Source organism: Triplophysa rosa, linkage group LG20 (assembly GCF_024868665.1).
Source record: "Triplophysa rosa linkage group LG20, Trosa_1v2, whole genome shotgun sequence".
NCBI classification, from domain to species: domain Eukaryota; kingdom Metazoa; phylum Chordata; class Actinopteri; order Cypriniformes; family Nemacheilidae; genus Triplophysa; species Triplophysa rosa.
This window is the reverse complement of record NC_079909.1, coordinates 15,701,186-15,720,979: the sequence shown is the minus strand read 5'-3', so window position 1 is coordinate 15,720,979 and position 19,794 is coordinate 15,701,186. Positions and strand designations below refer to the sequence as shown.

Below are 19,794 nucleotides of genomic sequence, written 5' to 3'. Positions count from 1 at the left end.
GTCCCCGACAAAATTTACAGAACATTTGTGAACGATTGGAAAGTAGGTTTATTAGAATAATATTACATTGTGAAAAATGTCGGGGCACTGATTTGCAGCTCGCTGAATCGCTTGATTGTATGTGGACTTTTGTGGAATTTAAGTTCGAATTTAAGTTGTTATGTGGAACTAAAATGAACAGATATACAGAAAATAATGCCTATTTAATTAACTACTAAACAAACGAATTAAAAGCAATATTTCGTTTAAAATATTTTATGATCAATGTAAAGTTTCACATTACTAAATGCAAGAAAACCCAATATTATCCAGTAATATTGTATTTTGTTATAAGAATAAAGCTTTAGTACAAAACACTCACAGGACTTTTAAGTCGCAAAGGACTGTTGATTTATTTATTGTTGATTTATCAGGATCCTCTTTATTTATTTATCATATTTATTTGTGCAAATAAATTATTTGTTATTATAATTAATTATACTGTTTTTATACATTCTATTTGGTATTTGCTATAAGATGAGTGCAACGCATCGTTCACCGCTTGTGCTCGTTGTTGGTTCAGTTAACTGCAGAAGCAGTGGAGGATTCTGCTGGGTCGTTGGATTCTTAAAATACACTGAGGTAATAGATATCGATTGTCTATCAAAATATTCAGGTGGCTGCCTAAGGATAAAATAACTTCATTCCTTTATTCTCGTGTCACATAAAGCAGATCTCACCTAATGCCATTAGGCTTTCTCAACACTAATATTAATTCGGTCCCAGCAGAATAATATGACCGACATATATCACTGGTTTGACTGAATGTGCAATATGCACAAAATATACTCAATAAAGAGGATTAGGCTTATTTCAAATCTCAATTACTAAACAGCAAATTAAGACACATTACCACAAACATCAAATGCTGTTCTGCCATTACCAGAGAATGCATCACAATGTCTGGCAGACCTTTATGCCCTTTTCTCTATATTTAATAAATGCAGGAGATCATGTGACAATCTATAGTTAAAAGCTGCGTAACATACACTTGTATAAACAAATTAAATCTTGTACCTGTATATTTGAAATATTCAACTAAAATAATTTGATTGTGATATTAGAATGAGTGTGAATAATATGTATAACTGCGTGTTTATGTTTTAAAACAGTAGCTATAGCCTAACTTTACACGTATACAAATGAACTTATAGGCCCAAGCATTTATAAACATTTTTCTTACAGTCTTTTCAACAAATAGACCTCAATATATCAAATTGTAATGGTAAATATAGCAACTCCGTGGTACGATGAGGTTCTTCATTAGTTTGCTGTTGTCAAACTGGCAAAATACTGCAAAATGAAACGTATGGGTATTAACCATTAGCAGCCATAAGATGGCGCCAATAACACTCCAATAAACAGACGGCATTCGGAATAAACAGCTTTTTTTATTTAAAACTCAGGAGCTTTCAGACAGACATAAGTGTCAGTTTTGGCTGTGACATAGACATAACGTCTGCAACAACAGACATATCGCTATTTACTAGTAAAGACAATCCAGCAATACACTGTGCTACTAAGCAACAGGTGCAAGCCATGATCAAGAAGCATGACTCATGTAGCCCCTTGCAAACTGTATTAAGAACCATTCAAAAAACACAAATCCATTACAGACTGTGGCTTATGAGTGCAATAACACATACAGGACATTTAGCTGAGCTTATAACCTTGAAAAAGATTTTGTTTTATTGTGTTTTGTTTGTAGCTTGAGGCTTGCCAGACAAAACTGTACCTTTATTAATAAATGTGCAAAGTCAAAACGTATGAGGACCAGGTCAAGAAGCTGTAGGGTTTGGGGTTCAAAGCTCAAAATAACCTTGTACTGAACAGTCCGAACACACACTTCCTTTGATTTTCACATTTAGTCCTTCCAAAACTTATATAAGCCAGCATTCTTCATAAAGAAAACAAAGCATATAACGTCTTTCACTGCAGTATAGCTCTACCACATTCAGAGTGCCCATGAGAAGCCCCTTAGATGATACCGTAGATGGAGGACTGAGAAAAGAGTTTCTTTCCCTCTTTCCAATTCCTCTCTCAGCAGCAGGCAAAAGGACTCTAGAAGTTCATTCTGTCCACTCCATTCAATACTTGTTCACTAGCTGGGCTCAGACGGTCGGTTTAGTTCTACTTTCACGCCCTTTTCACCTGCACCTAGAAGACAAATCATGATTCATGTCAAAGATTAGAAGCCCATTATTCACTTTCTCTGATAACAATCAATGTTCTGCTTTTAGTTCAAAAAGACTCGCGGACCATTTTTATTGTTCAAACAAGCAGTTTTCTTGGGGGGTGAGAAGTGATATACAGCCGCAAAAAAAAGAAACCATTTCAAAGACCGTTTTTCTGATTTTAAAATGTATTATTTATAGGTATGTGTTTAGGTAAAAGGATCATTTTTGTTTAATTCTGTGAACTACTGATAATATTTTTACCAAATTCCAAATAAAAATACTGTTTATATTTGCAGAAACAGGAGAAACAGGTCAAATAACAGAAAAGATGCATGTATTTTTCAGACCTCAAATACTGCAAAGAATACAAGTTCATATTCACTTTTAAGCAATACAACAGTAATATTTGTACATGTGTGTAGGGAAAACTGGATATATGTGATAACCTGGATTTTTATCACAATTTTCATGCTGTCAGTCTTTCACATTCCTGTTGGATGACTTTATGTCAGTTCTGAAGTTTGATTTTGTTGAAATTCAACAGATACTGAGTTGGAATTGCAATACATCTAGAAATGCTAATTTGAAATGACAATTTGGAATGGTGTCTTCTTACTTTTTTTCCGTGGCTGTATATAAGGGTCCTTCTCCATTTTTAAAACATCACAGATGTGAACATGATTGACTTTTTGGTATTAATAGTAATTGGGAATTTTATGTATTATTTATAAAAACATAAGTGAATTTTGTCAATTGGCATACACTAGAATGTAGAAAAAAATCAAGTGTAGATAAGAAAAGTGACAAAAACACTGTTTATAAAATATAAATCTATAGACGCTATAAAGAAATCTATAGATAATACACAGATGACATTTCGTTCAGAAAAAGCACAAACAACTGATCATGTTTGAGCACATTGTACGCTTAATCTCACCTGTTAGATATTTCTCTTTAGCTCGGGCTCGTTCATCAGCATCAAAATACCAAACTGTTATGGCATACCTGCACACAAACCGGAATACAATCAATCACATTCATGACATACACAACCGCATGTGTAGAATTACAAGCAGCTGTTACAATTAATGTTCAGCGAGTAATTTGTCATCATTATCGTCGCTGACCTGGTCTCGTACGCCAGCTGAACCTCATGCGGGTTCCGTCTGTCTGACCAGAAGAATAAAAGTCTGTCAAACTTGGGCTCAATATCTGCAAACTGAGCAGTTCCCTCTGGAAAGATCCGCAGAAGTCCACCATGTTCCTACAGAATGAGCAGACAGTGGGAGAATTTAACTTAAAGGAGCAATGTGTAGATTTTAGCGGCATCTAGTGGTGAGGTTGCCAATTGCAACCAATGGCTCACTCCACCCCTCCCTTTCGAAGCACTACGGCAACTGCCACAGGACAAACATGTCGTCACGTTTACGCTTCTTTGCAAAAGAAACATATCTATGAAGCGTGCTCTGTAGAGCAGTTTGTCCTTTTAGGGCTCCTGTAGAAACAACATGGCGAAATCCATGTAAGGGGACGTGCGGTGTATGTAGATAGAAATAACTCATTCTAATGTAATAAAAACAACTCTAGGCAAACCATGACATTACTGGCATCCTGTGCTGCTTAAGAAAAATATCAAAGTGTGTGAGTGTAACTACATAATGAAAGTGACCATTAAACTGCATTTACAGTCTGTCTCAGGGCCCTCTGTGATGACCTAAACTATCATAAGAAACCATATTTAAAAACTTTAAAATACTATTTTCAATAAAAGTCGATTTCCCCTATGAGAAATGTATATTTGACTTCCTGGATCGATGCAGACTCTATCCACCTGAGATTTCCAAATCTCAAGAGAGTCATTCAAGATCACGGAGCAGTCGCTGTTCTGCGATGCAATACCCTTTCTGCGCAGCCTGCGCATGCTGCAAGAAGTCAAACGTGTGCTTACACGAGGTTCGGGCACCTTCTAGTAGCATACCACGGATGACAGTACAGTAAATCAATGGAAGAGATTAAATTTGAGTGACAGTAAAACTGATCAATCATATCATTTTTCTAAATTTGATCATCAAATTGTAAGTTATTTATGATTTATAAGGCCGCCGTGCCTCAATTCATTCTGGTTGCTGATGTGCACATTTGTTTATGTTGCTCAATGTTAGCTTTATTTGAGACGAGTGATTTTGACTGTGCGTACGCAGAGGGCCAAGGCTCAAACGTCACGGTTCGCTACTGCTAAACATTATACATCAAACAACATCTTCCCTCCTATAGTTCCTATATCACGCTGCTTTTGGCCAACTCCCTCTTTTTTATGTACTTCAGATGTTCACACATGTCTTACGTGCAAACACCCTGAATGGTTTCCACAGCCAGTCGGAATGTTCTAGCGCAGGAGCTATGAGGCAGCGCTCAGATCTAGCAGGTGACTAGGGTGGTGAGCGGTAGTAAGTATCAGGTATCTATAATTTCATTATAAGAGCTCTAAACGTCACCAGGGAACATTACTGAACATACATTGTTCCACAATAGATGCGTAACGTTCACAAACAGCTGAACAGCAGATTGGGTTTGGGATGGTAAAACAGCAATCCCAAGGTCATGGGCTCAAATCCAGAAAAGCATGATAAAATGTGTTGCTTTCACTGATAAAATGGGTTGCATAAATGCTTCCGCATGTGCATGTGTGTAAATAATAACACTACATAAACTCATTTGTGTGGCCCTGTTGTATTGAATGTAAGCTCAGATGTGAGTTTGATCAGTCTACATCAGATAAGACCAAACAGAAAAAAGCTTAAAGTCCCAGTGAAATTAAAAATAACAATTCCTTTTCTTCTTGAAATTTTATTGTAAATAGCTTACCAATGTGGGTGATTCTCATAATCTTCAATTAAAATCTGATAATGCACTTCAGTCCTGTAGTGACTATCCATCTTAAATTACATAATTAGATGGCTTGGGCGGGGCATCTGTTAACTCCACCCCTTCAACTGTCAGTCTGCTCCCAGTTCTATTTCAAAATGCAACAGCTGTTTTTATACATCCAATCAAATTGCAGGGAAACAACAAGCCACGCCCACAATTTTTTATCATTCGAAATTTCGTTTCACTTTGAAATGCTTCAGAATACAGAAGTAAACACGATCGCAACTTCCGGTTCACGGGGACTTTAAACAAATCACACATAGATGCTGAAAAATGGAGAAGACACCTACCTTGGCATCCCAGTCTTTATTCAGGTAATATATACACGTGACACATCTCCCGTCTCCGTTTGGGTTATCCACATGCCGTACGTACCCTGTTCCGTTGCCAGGGTAACATGCCACCATTGCCTGGAATGAACAACAGTACGGGTTGCTTTAGTAATGGACTAAAATAGCCAATAAGAAGGACACGTGATGACAGACTCCTGCTGTGCTGCAAATGCAGAATTATCTTGACAGGAAGTTAAATGAAGCGTTCACTGAAGATTCACTCTCACTAACTCATTTTTTTTAAACAAGAAATATAAGCTATTGACATTCCATTTGTGGTAGGGTTCGTGTAGTATCAAGCCAGATGAATGACAGGGTCATATATAATATATCATCATGGCCCTTCTGAAACCTCGGGCCTCCGTCCAAACTCACTTTTTTTAGGAAATGGAAAAACACTGTGCTTTTTAAATGATTAAATACTGTGTTGTAATGTCAAAGCTGACAAGCACTTTTTAATACTTTTTATTGGTTAGATATTTGCAAAACCCAGTGACAAATGTGACCCTGAACCACGAAATTCAAAGGTAGCGTGGTTTATATTTGTAGCAAGCCAACAATACATTGTATGGGTCAGATCATTAGGATATTAAGTAAAGATCATGTTCCATGAAGATATTTTGTACATTTCCTACCGTAATTTTATCAAAACTTTATTTTTGTGAGTGGATGCAGCAAAATGGGCGGAAACACACCTACAGACTTCACTCGCTGCAGCCCGCTATTTGGGAATTACCCACTCAAGTTTGATATCTATGTTAAAGGGATAGTTCACCCAAAAATGAAAATTCTGTCAACATTTAGTCACCCTCTTATCATTTCAAACCTGTGTGGCTTGCTTTCTTCTGCAGAACACAAAAGAAGATATTTTGAAGAATGTCGATAACCGAACAGCGGTGGCAGCCATTGACTTCTATTGTATGGACACAGGGCTGGGCCGATAATATCGATAACGATGATAAGCTATTGGCATTTTGACTCGATATGGATTAATCTTACAGTCTAACAGACATCAGAAATAAACGCAAAAACAGTCAGTCAGCATGCAGCTTTTAGCATGCGCGTCAAAGTACAAAGTCCATTTCATACTGCACTTGGCAAAGAAAACTCGACATGAGGAGGAAAACATGACTGGAAGCAGAAACGAAAAACGCCAATAGCGTTCGAATGTACGCACTAACGGAGCCCTTTCATTGGTTGAATGTACTGAATGAACACTCCCTTTACTTAACGAGTCAATTGAGTCAAAATGAGACTGAATGAACTGGTACATGTTGTTTATGGCCTAATATCCTCTGTGTTGCAACAGTGCACATCTAATTAGGTAATATCAATGGCTTGGTTTAATTTAATTTTAGCTGATTTAAAGTCAACTTTTGTTAGACTGTTTTGTTAATAAACTGTATTTAAAATAGATTATTTTAAATACAGTTTTTTACTTAATTATTTATCGAAATAAATATCGTTAATCGATCAATATAGAAAAAAACTATCGAGTTTACATTTTTGACATCGCCCAGCCCTATATGGACACACAAAACCAATGCAAGTGAATGGCTGCCATGACTAGTGAAATGACTAGTTTTGTGGTCCAGGGTCACAAATATAAAAGTAACTAATAATAATTATCACGAAGCATGGAGATACGAGGTTTTAGAAGGACAACAGCAATATTTAGGACCAATAAGAAATCACTGAGAATAACTAAATCTTTAAACATCTGGATGTATTTCAAAAATTAGATTAATATGTGAAAATCAGCCTAATTAAAAAAAATAATAAGTCGTAAAAAATCATATTTAATTTTTTGGTTTTAGAGGTCAAATAAAATCTTAGGGAACTGCAGTTTTTCCTCTGCTGAGGTTTGTCCTTCCCCACTCTTCGTCTGGCTCTTATTTTCATTTCCGGATTAACATGGAAAGTGTTAATCGACAAGGCAAAAATAGCAGTGCAATGTATTTTAGCACATAAACACATCCTTTTTTTAGCAGGGAAGTGTAACAAAGGGTCAAAAAAAGATGCAAAAAAAAAAAAGAAGCAAATCCATCATCTCAAGACATGACCTGGTTGACTACTAGGGCAAACAACATGCACGTTCTTGTAATTAGAACTTTAAAAATAACTTTAAAGGATGTACAGCATATTCCTCTAGGTGCTAACGTGTCAAAATTTAAACAAGGTTGTGACTAAGCTAACCTTCACCTTTGAATTATTAACAAAACAACTCAAATAAGCATCAGCACGCAGCAAAACACTTCACAGAAACCTTTGCACCACAGTCGTGTTTCTGCGAACTGTCCAAAACAACACAGTCAGAGCGGCTCTCTGATATCGACCCCTCTGGGAACTTGCATTTACCCTCATTTTTCACCCACTTCTGCACGTAGGCTCCTAAATCAGAACACTTCACTTACAGAACACGACCTTACGCTCAATTTTTATGCACTACTAACACGTTAGGGGACTTTTAGTCCTTAACCTAACCGTCTAATCCTTAACTGAACAGCATGTCAAAGGGACAGAGACAACCTCCCCAGGGACACAAAATCCAGCATGTTTTCCACTTGCGCTCAGTTTGTGTGTACGTGTGTGTGTGTGTGTGTGTGTGTGTGTGTGTGTGTGTGTGTGTGTGTGTGTGTGTGTGTGTGTGTGTGTGTGTGTGTGTGTGTGTGTGTGTGTGTGTGTGTGTGTGTGTGCCTGTTGGCCTTATCTGTGAGGGAGGCAGAGTATTTTTATAGATGGAAAAACAAGTTCTTCTTTAGTTTCTAATACAGTACTTGCAGTGTTTAATGATTTTTTTCAAGCTTTTCTCATAAGTTTACAACACAATGTTTTTAAAACCAAATCAATGCATAAGATAGGTCGTCATTTTTAAAACATGATGACATCCTGCAGCTTCTGCATGAGGCTGTAAACTTATGATGCATGCAAAACCTGAAAACACACATCTGTTCCCTCTTCTCCAGCTCATTTCCTGAGGCCTAGAAATTCATATTAGATTTCCTGAGAAAGAGCGTCATCGTTCCAAGAGAAGAGACGGCAAATGAGGAAAGCAACACATGCTGGGAATGGCTCTGAAAGCCAATGTACACCAGTTAGCGGTGCTGGGGTGTAGCCAACTATAAATCACTCAGCTCAAGTGGAAGAACAGGAATGTGAGGGTCAGAAAAAGGCCAAGCAAGGGTCAGCTAGACAGATGACGAACACTATTGTTATCCTTCACTGTTTTGCTCATCAGCCATTTTCAATCTCCATTTGCATCTTGGCTTCTTTAAAAAGATTGTTTATAAAAAGCAGAATTACAGCCACAAAAATGTGATGCTGTCCATCTCTGAAGCACTACACAAAAAAATACAATGTTGTTAGACAGACACGAATTACTTGGAAAATTTGTTAAAACTTTACAATAAGTTGTATTTGTTGCGACCAAAGCGACTTACAAGTAGGAGAGCATATAACATTTTGTCAAAACGCTAAACAGTACCGTTAGTTTACAAGGCCATGCTACTATGATGATTAAAGCTGGAGTAAGCAAAAGAGAGAATGAACAACAAGAATTTTGTTTATTTATTTACACACAAGACATAGACAGTTATTGGTTGGTCAAATAAATGCGGAACAGGTATGTTTTGAGCTGTTTTTTGAAAGTTGGGAAGGATGCTGCAGTTCGGGTGGAGGCTGGCAGTTCATTCCACCACAGGGGAACCAAATGAGTAAAGGTTTTTGCAAGCGATTTAGTGCCTCGCTAAGATGGAACAACCAGCCGTCGCTCATTTTCAGACCGAAGATGACGGGAGGGGATATAGACCTGAAGCAGTGAGTTAAAGAGGAAGTTCACCCAAAAACCAACTTTGTGTGATTTTTTACTCACCCACATGACATAAAACATTTTTAGAGAACTTCCGGCGTCTTCGGAGCACAAATAGAGATATTTCCAGGCCTCCTCATAGACATCATGGTTTAAGTTTTTGCCAAGGTCCAGAAAAGTACTAAAGACATCGTTAAATTGGTCCATCCTCGCATAGTTGCTCAGTTTAATTTTTTTGAAGCGACAACAATGCTTTATGTGCGAAAAACAAACCAAAATACCGACTTTAATCGATATATTCTCGGATCTATAATATACATAACTATGTCTTCAGATTAAGAGGTGTATAAAGATCTTTCACAATGAAGCGTTATGTTTTCATTACATTAGAATTAGCTATTTCTATCTACATACACCACGTGTCCACTTACAGTACATGGAATTCGCCATGTTGTTTCTACAGTAGCTCTAAACGGACAAACTGCTTTACAGAACGTTACGTAATTTAGTTATCTCCTTCGGGAAAGAAGCGAAAACGTGACGACAGCGCTTCGAAAGGGAGGGGTGGAGTGAGTTGTTGGTTGCAATTAGCAAAATCACCACTAGATGACACTAAATTTCATACACTGGACATTTAATACATGCTGAAGAACTATTGCTAATTTTCTGTTTATGTTAGTTGATGCATTTAGTAAAGTTAAAGCCCCAGTGAAACATATTGAGTGGCCCCGCCCCTTTTAAAATAACCAATAGCATTTTGTTTAAAACGCCACTAGAGCTGCCCCCTTTCAGTCGACTGTTTATTATTCGACAAGACACTTTATTATTCGATTGTCTTCATATCATTTAAAAAGTACGCACCATGTTAGTCGCTTTACATAGCCGTTCGCTCAAACACTACCGTTAACTTGGATAAAGGAATGCTATTATGAGCATGTTTAAATGTTTATTTGTCAAAGGGTGTAAGAGTAACATGGTGGCTAAAATGAGGAATATGCAATCCTACGTTTGCCAGATCTGTTAAGCACATGCACTGCATCCATCCGCCATCTGTGCGCTTCTAACGGCAGCCGCATCGCTTCATTGTGTGCGGGACGCAGCGCTCAGTTTTCCGGTGGTGCGGACAAATTCGGGTTCCTGCGACATTCCAAAAAGCTAAATGTGGCTTAATTCATTAAGATTCAGTATCCACCTTAATAAAGCGTATTATGTAAAGAAATGCCGAAGAGCTTGAACGTGAACAGAAAGAGCATCAATAAAGGATCACAGGACAAAGTGTGAGCCTTTTGCATTCATGTTCGAGTGTTTAGTGTTTTTTTCATTTAGTGTTTTGGAATGTCACAGGAACATAAGTTTGGCCTTATTGTTGGGAAAACTGATCTCCGTGTTCTTCGTGAAACCGGTGTGCCTGTCTTTAAGTTGAGTTAAGTTAATGGTTTATATTGTTGTAGTGTTTAGTTACTGCTTTATATTTTATTTATTCGTTAATACAATGTATTGAATATATTTATTTATTTATATTTATTGCGTTCTGACCTCTTTCGCTTTTAAAGCCGTCTGCTTGATTATTTCCACTGATTTTAAGTGCTTCAATTTGCTGTATTTTTATTTATTCTAGAGATGCACGATAAATTATCAGCCATATCGGTATCGGCCGATAAATGGTCATTTTTAATGTTATCGGCCGATAATAAAATTTAGGCCAATATATTATAGCCGATAAATTATGAATCATTTCCTCTGGTTAAACCACTTCATCTGCATGCTGCTCACAGTTAAAATCCAGTACAGTAAACGGTCTTTGTCATGATCATTCACTTACTGCTATTAGCAAAACATTGTTGATGTAGCATGTAGATATTTATGAATGTAAATTATATGAACAAAAAGCATATTGTCTAAATGCTTTCTGTCTTGAGACCTGTTAGACTTGTGGCTATTGAGAATACCTTTCTGGGTTGCTCTGGAAGGACATCTTTAATTTGTTTATTAAATAAACATTATACCAGAAAAGTTTAAAAGTTCAAGAATCTTTAAATAGTGTAACGTAGGCTTGGAACATGATTGTCAGGGGGAAAAATAATTTTCAGTCTCAGAAAACGTTATATTATTTAGATACTGTATATCGGCCAATCTATCGGTTATTGGCTTCCAATGTTCAAGAAATATCGGTTATCGTCATCGGCCAAAATGTACATATCGGTGCATCCCTAATTTATTAGTTTATTTACAATTTATATTATATTCTACGTTTAATTTTGTTTTTGAAGAAAAAACTCACATTTATAGGCTATTTTTCACATTATAGGCCATTTTTGCGGTCTGATCCAGAGAAAAAAACATTTCGTTAGGCCTTTTTATTTTTTGCACTATTATTTTAGTTTGTTAATATGGTAGTTTTGGTTCGTTTGCCTAAAATTTATATTTACTCCATCTTTTTTTTTCAATTTTCAGAAAGAGAAATATTATATTGAGACGTATAATCATAACTTGTGGCGGTGTCACAGCGGATTGCATTATGAGTGCGCTTGAGCGCTTAATTTATATTTTAAAGGCTCATTATAATGGTTTTGTATAGCTCTGTAATTTAGAACAATGTTAGCAATGTTACATAAAATATCTTTTTCATACATGAAGCTTAAACCATCATCTGATGTCCCCATTCCCCATGTATATTGAAATATTTAAATTAATATCATAAACGTGCAAATAGTCGACTAATGGCCTAAATAAACAACTAGTGGACCAAAGAAATCTCTAGTCGAGGGCAGCCCTAATTGCCACAGTGGTGTAAAAGTCTATTGAAAAAGAATTGGAAGATCAGTGATACCAGTGATGTGTCATTTGAAGCTTGATATTTACGTTGGTGACGTAACTTTGACGAGTGGCTGAAGTGTAGCGTGATGTCATGGAATTTCTAGATTTTTTTGAGCGCATGTGCCAGATTGTCAGTTTTGAATGCTTATATCTTCTAAATGGGAATTTTGTCAGCGCGTAGGAGCATATCAGGTTATTGACGTCCTTAAGGCTAACTTATTTTTAATTAAAGGAAAAAACGTTCATATTGATTTCACTGGGGCTTTAACAAATACAAAATTGCTGTAAAGTGTAACCTTATATTTTGAAGTAAGATACGGACAAAATTTTAACAAAGTGTTATACATTTATTCGATTAGACACAAGAAAATTACTGAAAACATGGAAAATAAAAACCAGCACACACACACACAGACAATAAAATTGACAGGATTTCATTCTAATGTTTCCAGCCATGACCTGCAGCCTGCAATGGCACGCAACGCACAACAGACCAGAATACATGTGACGACATCTGAACTGAACTGTGTTTTCCTGGCGGCAGGTGCAAAATCAACGGACAACGTAAACAAAGGACGAAGGGTGAGTGAGCGCATGCTTCAGCCAGAGGGAGAAGCAGAAACACGGAGGAAAACCAGAGACAAGCCAGAACAAAAAAAGCGAGCTGAGGGCATTGACGCAATCCGTGAGCCCCCCACGTGAATGGGCCAGCTAAAGATAAGGGTGAAATCGCTCAACGGTCCTTCAATCATTCAGGTGGGGGTGAGCGTGAGAGCCAACTGCATCAGAGAGGGAGTGAGAGGGCATGCTGGGTTGACAAAACAACCGGGCGGGCAGAGGTGGGTGGGGGCCACGTAGTGGGTTTTGCATCAGGATGCCATGTCGCCACTCTCCCATCATCGCTTTCAAACATCCGTGAAGGGGACGAGGTGATGGGGGAGTTTAAGGGATGTCACAATCCAACAGCATAAAGGCCATTTCAATCAGAGCCTCAGTGAGTGCATGTGTATGTCGGGGTGTGACTCTGGATGCGCATCAACAGCTGCGTCCGCTATCCACCTTTTCATTAGACCTGTCAGTTATTCAAAGAGGCCACCGGTTTATATTTTTAAGTCAAAGTCAAAGTTTACATTCCGTTAGGTGACAGTAGTAAATGTGAATGTTTAAGGAACAGTTCACCCAAAAATAAAAACTTTGTCATCATTTACTCATCCTCGAGTTGTTTCAAATCTGTATAAATTACTTTGTTCCAATGAACACAGAGAAAGATATTTGGAAGAATGCTTGTAACCAAACAGTTCATTGCCACCATTGACTACCATAGTAGGAAAAATTACAATGTAGTCAAAAGTGCCCCAGAACTGTTTGTTTTCCTACATTCTTTAAAATATATTTTCTTTTGTGTTCAACAAAACAATTTACCAAGACATTTTTCCTACTATTGTAGTCAATAGTGGCCAAGAAATAAACTGCGTGTACACAAATAGTGTGACAATTTTTTTTAGAAAAAACTAACAATAAAGATCAATATTAATATAAATATTAATAATATAAAATAATATATTTTTAACTGTTTGTTTTCAAAATTTTTGCTATCAGACCATAAGAAACATGGTACGGTTTATTTGTCAACTAACTAACTTTGCAGTGCAAAATGCATATTTAAAGAAACCAGCAGAAGAGCAACCAGCTCATACTGCACTGCAGTCAATTTAAAGGGATTGTTCACCCAAAAATACAAATTCTGTCATTAATTAGTCATGGTCATGTCATTCCAAACTACTGATGCTCATATTGACCGTTTAACCGTTAACCAATCATTACAATTTTGACCGGTTAATGCTTTAAATGATTTAAAAGTTATGTTTATTTTAAGTTTAATAATATTAATAATATTTTTTAATAATAAAAATAATGTAATAATACGTTTTTAAATAACTATTAAATCGTACATGTTTTTAGTTTTCTGTATGGTGAAACAAAAACATGCTAGGCATTAACTCACGGAGCACAAGGTGTAAATGCCCTCCGAAACGTTTTCGAGGATTAAAATCCGATCACGCAAGTCACTTGACGAAACTGGACACGTGTAATTCATCTGATTGTTGAGGCCACATTTGTCAGGGCTTTACTCCTCCAAACGGAGTGCCACTGGCAGCCTTGCTAAAGCTCAAGTTCTTTGTTTTAAATGTAGACACGGGACAATCGCGCTTACAATGCGCTGTTACATTATCTGTATTCCCGGCGTGTCTACGGCTCAGCAAAGCTATAGCGGAGCTACTGCAGGGGAATTTCGGTGCTAGCCATCAATTTATCCTTTACATAAACTTATCTCATGCTTAGCATCGGCAGCCCGTGCGCTTTGGAAAGGAGAAGAAAATGGCGCGACCGGTGGTTTCCCTGCCTACTTTTAGACGTGACGTAAAAATACGAATGTGAAATAGGAATAAGTAAAAAATAATGTTTGTATTTTGGGTGGTATAGCAGATCGGATTTATATATGCTTAGCTAAAACTGGCTGGTGGAAAGCAAATGTAACGCGCTTCCCGAGGCGTTATCTCTACATTCCCGGGACATCCGTGCCATCTGAAAGGGTGTTTTCTGTCATAATTTGTTAATTATTTCAGTTTTTTTCTTGCCTGTTTATTTTATGCTTTGGATTTATATTATTTTAGTTTTTCTCCATTGTCCAAAACGCCGCAGGTTCGTGAAAATGTGATAATATGTGAATGAATGAGTTACACCACTTGCACTTTAAAAGGGGGAGGAGATCGAAATAAACTCTGGGTTTACCAAAGAAAACCTGCTCCCGACCAGGTTAAGTTCACAGAGTAAGTTACTATGGTTACTGACTGAGTATAAATTACCTCTACTTTAGAAACAGGCTTGAGTTACCCCGCTTTCTCGGGTTTGACATACCTCACATTCTGAAACGGAAAACCCAGAGTTTCCCTCATTTCAGGGTTAATATACTCAGAGTTTGAAACAGGCCCCTGTTTTTATTGTTTTTATTTATTTAATCCAACTTTAATTGTTGGATTCTTCTCCAAAACAGAATTGTTTTCTTGCATTTTCCAAAAAGAGACACTCTTGGGTTTTTAACATGTCTTCCCCCTTTATAAGTGTGTGCCACATATGGCCTGACACACAGCTGTACCGTACAACAAGCAATGCCTAGCTGATATTAACCGCTGCTGGACTTTAGCCAGATAAAACTGCATTCTAATAGTTGAGCTACGTGCAAAGCGTGCCACTCCGCTGCGGTTCCTGTGCACTGCAGCATTGAGAGAGACACGCTCAGCTGCTTTCACCGAGATTTAACGTCTGCTTCCTTAAAAGCACAAATAACAATCAACTTACACAGCATACAATCCAAAACCTATAAAACATCACATGTGCACTGGACAACCAAAAGGTGTGAAAGGCTTTGCCGTAGTAGCTCATTATACGTATGTGTGTTTACACTTACAATGCGTTTTACGCAAGAACGTGCTACAGGTGTTTTAAACATCAGATTTCCTCACCCACACTCCAGTGACAAACAAACTCATAAGACCTCTGTTGGTGGCACGCAAGCTTTCCTGACATATAAGGTCATGAAAAATATCCATGCGTCAATAGGACACAATGAAACGTTATAGTGCCTAAGCACCCGCCCCGAGTGGCAAGGCTCTCCGAACAGAATGAGCTGCAGATGCTCAAAAACAGCTCAGAGATTTGCTCTGATCCAGTGTTATTGTATCTTGGGTCATGTCATGTAAACTTGAACTGTCAGTTCGTTTGCTTGAATTCTTTGCTCTCACAGCGAGGCAGCATAAATTCTTGACCATTAACAGAAAATAGTAATAGTACACAAAACATTTGTGAGGACTGTGAGACCTATAAAACGGTATAGGCTATGTACATAACGTAGCTAATTAAGACTGCCAATTGCAGAACTTAATTCTAATAGCTTAATAAAAGTCAAAAGAAATTATTTTTTAAGATTACAGTTGAAAAAAAGCTCCTGTAGATAATGGGCCACTAAATGAATAATTGTTAGTGAATATACGTAAACGTAAATGGCTGGGCGTAGCAAAAAAAAAGACAACAAATAGACAACACATAGGCTATTTCTATTGCAACCACTATGGAAACATGCTGTGATCATTGTATCTGAAACTATTAAAAACCAATAAAAAAACTAAGTTGAGCAGAATTGTTTAAATTCAAAACCAGGGCTCTACACTGCGACCATTTCAGTCGCATTTGCGACCGTGAAAATTTATGGTTTTAATTTAGCCTACTTGTTTTGCTCAATATTATTTTAAGTTATATTGTATTATTGAAAACCAAGACAAAATGTAAAAAGCACATTCAGTTTGTGCAACAGTGAAAAAATTGGCTAAACATATAGAAGAAATAAGAAAAGCCATGTTCGGTGTTCGGTTTTCGTCCTTTGGCCAAGCGTTTTGTTTTTATTCGGCTTCGGAAAAGAATTTTCATTTCGGTGCATCCCTAGTTTATTAAATTATTTCCCTATTCATTTCCTTTCGTCTCGTCGTCTTCTGTCCTCGCTAATGTCCAGATATATGCAGCGTCTCTGATCCTGAACTAAAATAAAAACATTATACAACTAAAGCACCTTTATATAGTTTTATATCAATACAGAACATAAACATTTTATCCGTTCATTGTGTTTTATGTAACGGACTCTGCCCTCCAGCTGATTTCATGTTATACACCTGCTGGGTATCCTGAATTATCCTAGTGGACATCTGCAACCATCACAAAGACATTAAAACAAACTGCGGCCACAGGAAGTTCTATCATCTCCCGTGATGCATTCTGGTATTCACACTACAACATCCTGTTTGTCGTATAATAACATTTAGGAAATACCTTTGCTTTGATCTTAAATGTATGAACTATATCCTAATTTTATTTAACAATCTTCTATAGACATATTAGGGATGAAAGATGATGGTTAAATAAAAATTACTATGATCAAGTCAGTGGGGACCATTTTTGAGTGAACTATTCCTTTAAAACAAGCTTTTTGGGGCTTATAAATGTTGAATAAAGCCACAAATTTCAGTACAATAACGAGCGCAAACCTTCGTAAATCACGCTGCGTGATTCATTTAAATACTCTCCTCCTATAAAGTTTGCATCTGAAGAGGAAACTACTAGATATGTATTGATTTTGTATCAAGAGTGCTATAAGAAGAGCTTCATCTACTTCACATACCTATGGCCATAAAGACATACAGGCTAGCGACCCACCATACTACGTGACTTAAAACACACAAACATCCACATCAGGCATCAGCAATAAGGAACCTATGCCTAATCTTGCTTAATCTGCACATAACATTACACTTGCACAAGCAAAGTGAATCACATTTTCCACACGGTGTGTGTGTGTTTACAGCAATAAAGAAAAGTTTAACAGTTTTCACAAACGTCGGGCACGCCTGACAGCAGCTGGTGGTCGTAGGCGTTCCCCCTGACCTGGAGAAGCAAGAGAGCCATGCTGGTTGTGGGTAATTCAAAGGCACTATCAGTAACATAGGCTGTGGCTCCACAGGAAGCTCCTGTTTTAAAAAAAAACGGTCAGCCTGACATTATTTGTGAGTGTGCAGCAAGTTCAAGAACAATAGAAAAATGTAGGGGAGAGACCTGAGCGTGCTACTGTTTATTCAGAGTTTAATATGAGACAGCGGGGTTTCAGCATCACAACCAATTCAGTTTTGTGAAATTCTGGTGACACACAAAAAAGTACAGATACTGGTTGCTCTATGACAAATGCACGGTGACATGTTAACACCACTTACTCATACCCTAACGCTCACTGCTTTGTCTGCAGTATAAAGAAAACCATAACCAATACCAACTGTTTGGAATGTATGTAGTTATTTATAAATGTGTGATCACTCAAAGGACTAAAATGTTGGGGCTTGTAAGGTTTTTACGCACACACACACCTGCATGACCACAGGTAAGGACACATCTCTGCATCACCTGAGGATCAAAGGTGAGGCCTCTCCCCATGTGAAGCAGCACGGATCTGTTTTAACCTAATCTGGTCACAAAAAAAACGTGTTAATGTGCCTTTCACCTGAGGCCTCACCGTATGTCAAACCCTCCTGGGAAGGCACATGGGCATGTCTTATCATGGCTTTCGTGTAAACAACTTTTTCAACACCATCGCAAAATTTCCAGACTGTCTCATATGCCCTCACCATCTAATGACAGCTCTGCCTCTCAGTGTCTCTTACCTTCGTTCTTCCATTGATCTTGTAGTTGTCCAGTTTACCGTTACAGTGTCGTATCAGATCGTCCATGCGGCTCATGAGAAACGCTATGCGATCACAGCCCGGCTCCTTCCCTTCCACCCAGATAATCTTATCCCCCCGTATGTCCTTGGACGAATCGCTCCTCTGACTGACCAGCTGTCCATCCGTAAAACCTCCGGTCAGGTACAGGGCTCTGACATCCTCCAGAATGCTGCTTCCGATCTCGTCTCCAAGGAAGTTGTCCACCACGCAGATGCCGTGTTTGTTCATACATGGCACTATGTAGTCCTGGGCCAGTTTCTGAGGAGATGACCTCGTCTGTCCGTTGGGCTTCGAGGTGTCCGGTTTAGCATCAGACGGGGTATCCGAACAGGTGGCGGACTTGATAAAATCTCTCTCACTTTCGCCGGCTGAGGTGACGGCGGCGGAGTTACTCTGAGAAGTGCTACATTGTTTCGAATGTTCGGAAGTGCTACTTTGTACCGCGTCGCGTTCTTTGGCTCGCGGTTTCGCGGGGTCAGCCTGCTGCTTGTCGGCCTTTTTGCACAATTGCTTGTGTTTCTTCCAGTCTCGTTTCTGGTGCTCTTTACTGCAGTAGAACGAGCTGCGACACCCTCCGCATTTCATAAGGTTCTCCATTTTCCCGCAAAGCTCGCAATACTGCCGTTCTCTCTCCAGGCTCTCGCTCTCACTTGACTTTCCTTCCATGTTTAAGCGCTCTTTATGTCCATGTAATAATTCGACCGTTTACAGCAACACCCCGCAACTTTACCACAACAACCGAAATTGAAATTAACGCTGTCACTGTACCTACTCCGCGTGGGTTCATTACAGTCTTTACGGCCGGGTTTCTCGCCGGATTTGACAGAAGGAAATGTGACGCTCTTACATTTCCATGGCATCTATATTTTGACACTTGCGAGGTATCGGCTCAAATCGTGGGTCTTGATGAAAGCGCATGGCGCCGGCCGTTCCTTTTCTTCTGAGCTCAGCGCACGTCAACCACTCGCGCATGCGCACTTGCGGCTCGCTACACTGTACCATAGGCATGACTCACACGTGCAACGTTGTCCGGCGAGTCTGGAGTGCAGAAAATAAACAAGAACCGAAAATACTTTGCTGAAAAGCTGTATAGTATAAAGACAATAGTACAATAAGCACAAATAAACTCCACATGCCTAAAATGTCTTATTAGGCAAAAATAATACTTGAAGAGTCAATTTTTTATCACTCATATTAATGTCAGTAGAGTCATTAATCTTGCACTGTATTAGATAAGATTGCATGAACACTTGACAACCATTGTGGAGTAACAGAATTCAAAGGCTATGTGCTTCCATACACTGAGCAAGACACACAAATCCTGCCCTGACATGATGAAAAAGTATCACGACTATTTCTTATAAGTTTATTTG

General features: G+C 38.3%; 1 protein-coding gene across 1 annotated transcript; it reads right to left on the bottom strand.

Annotated features, from left to right (window-relative positions):
- Nucleotides 1-1,416: 1,416 nt before the first annotated feature.
- egln1b (egl-9 family hypoxia-inducible factor 1b) lies at nucleotides 1,417-19,377 on the bottom strand. The gene is made up of 5 exons (XM_057362422.1): nucleotides 18,362-19,377; nucleotides 5,435-5,554; nucleotides 3,344-3,480; nucleotides 3,154-3,221; nucleotides 1,417-2,196 (listed from the first exon to the last, which is right to left on the bottom strand). Exons 1-5 carry the CDS (start codon nucleotides 19,085-19,087, stop codon nucleotides 2,141-2,143), a joined length of 1,107 nt encoding a protein of 368 aa, XP_057218405.1. The 5' UTR covers nucleotides 19,088-19,377; the 3' UTR covers nucleotides 1,417-2,140.
- Between the last annotated feature and the right edge of the window lie 417 nt (nucleotides 19,378-19,794).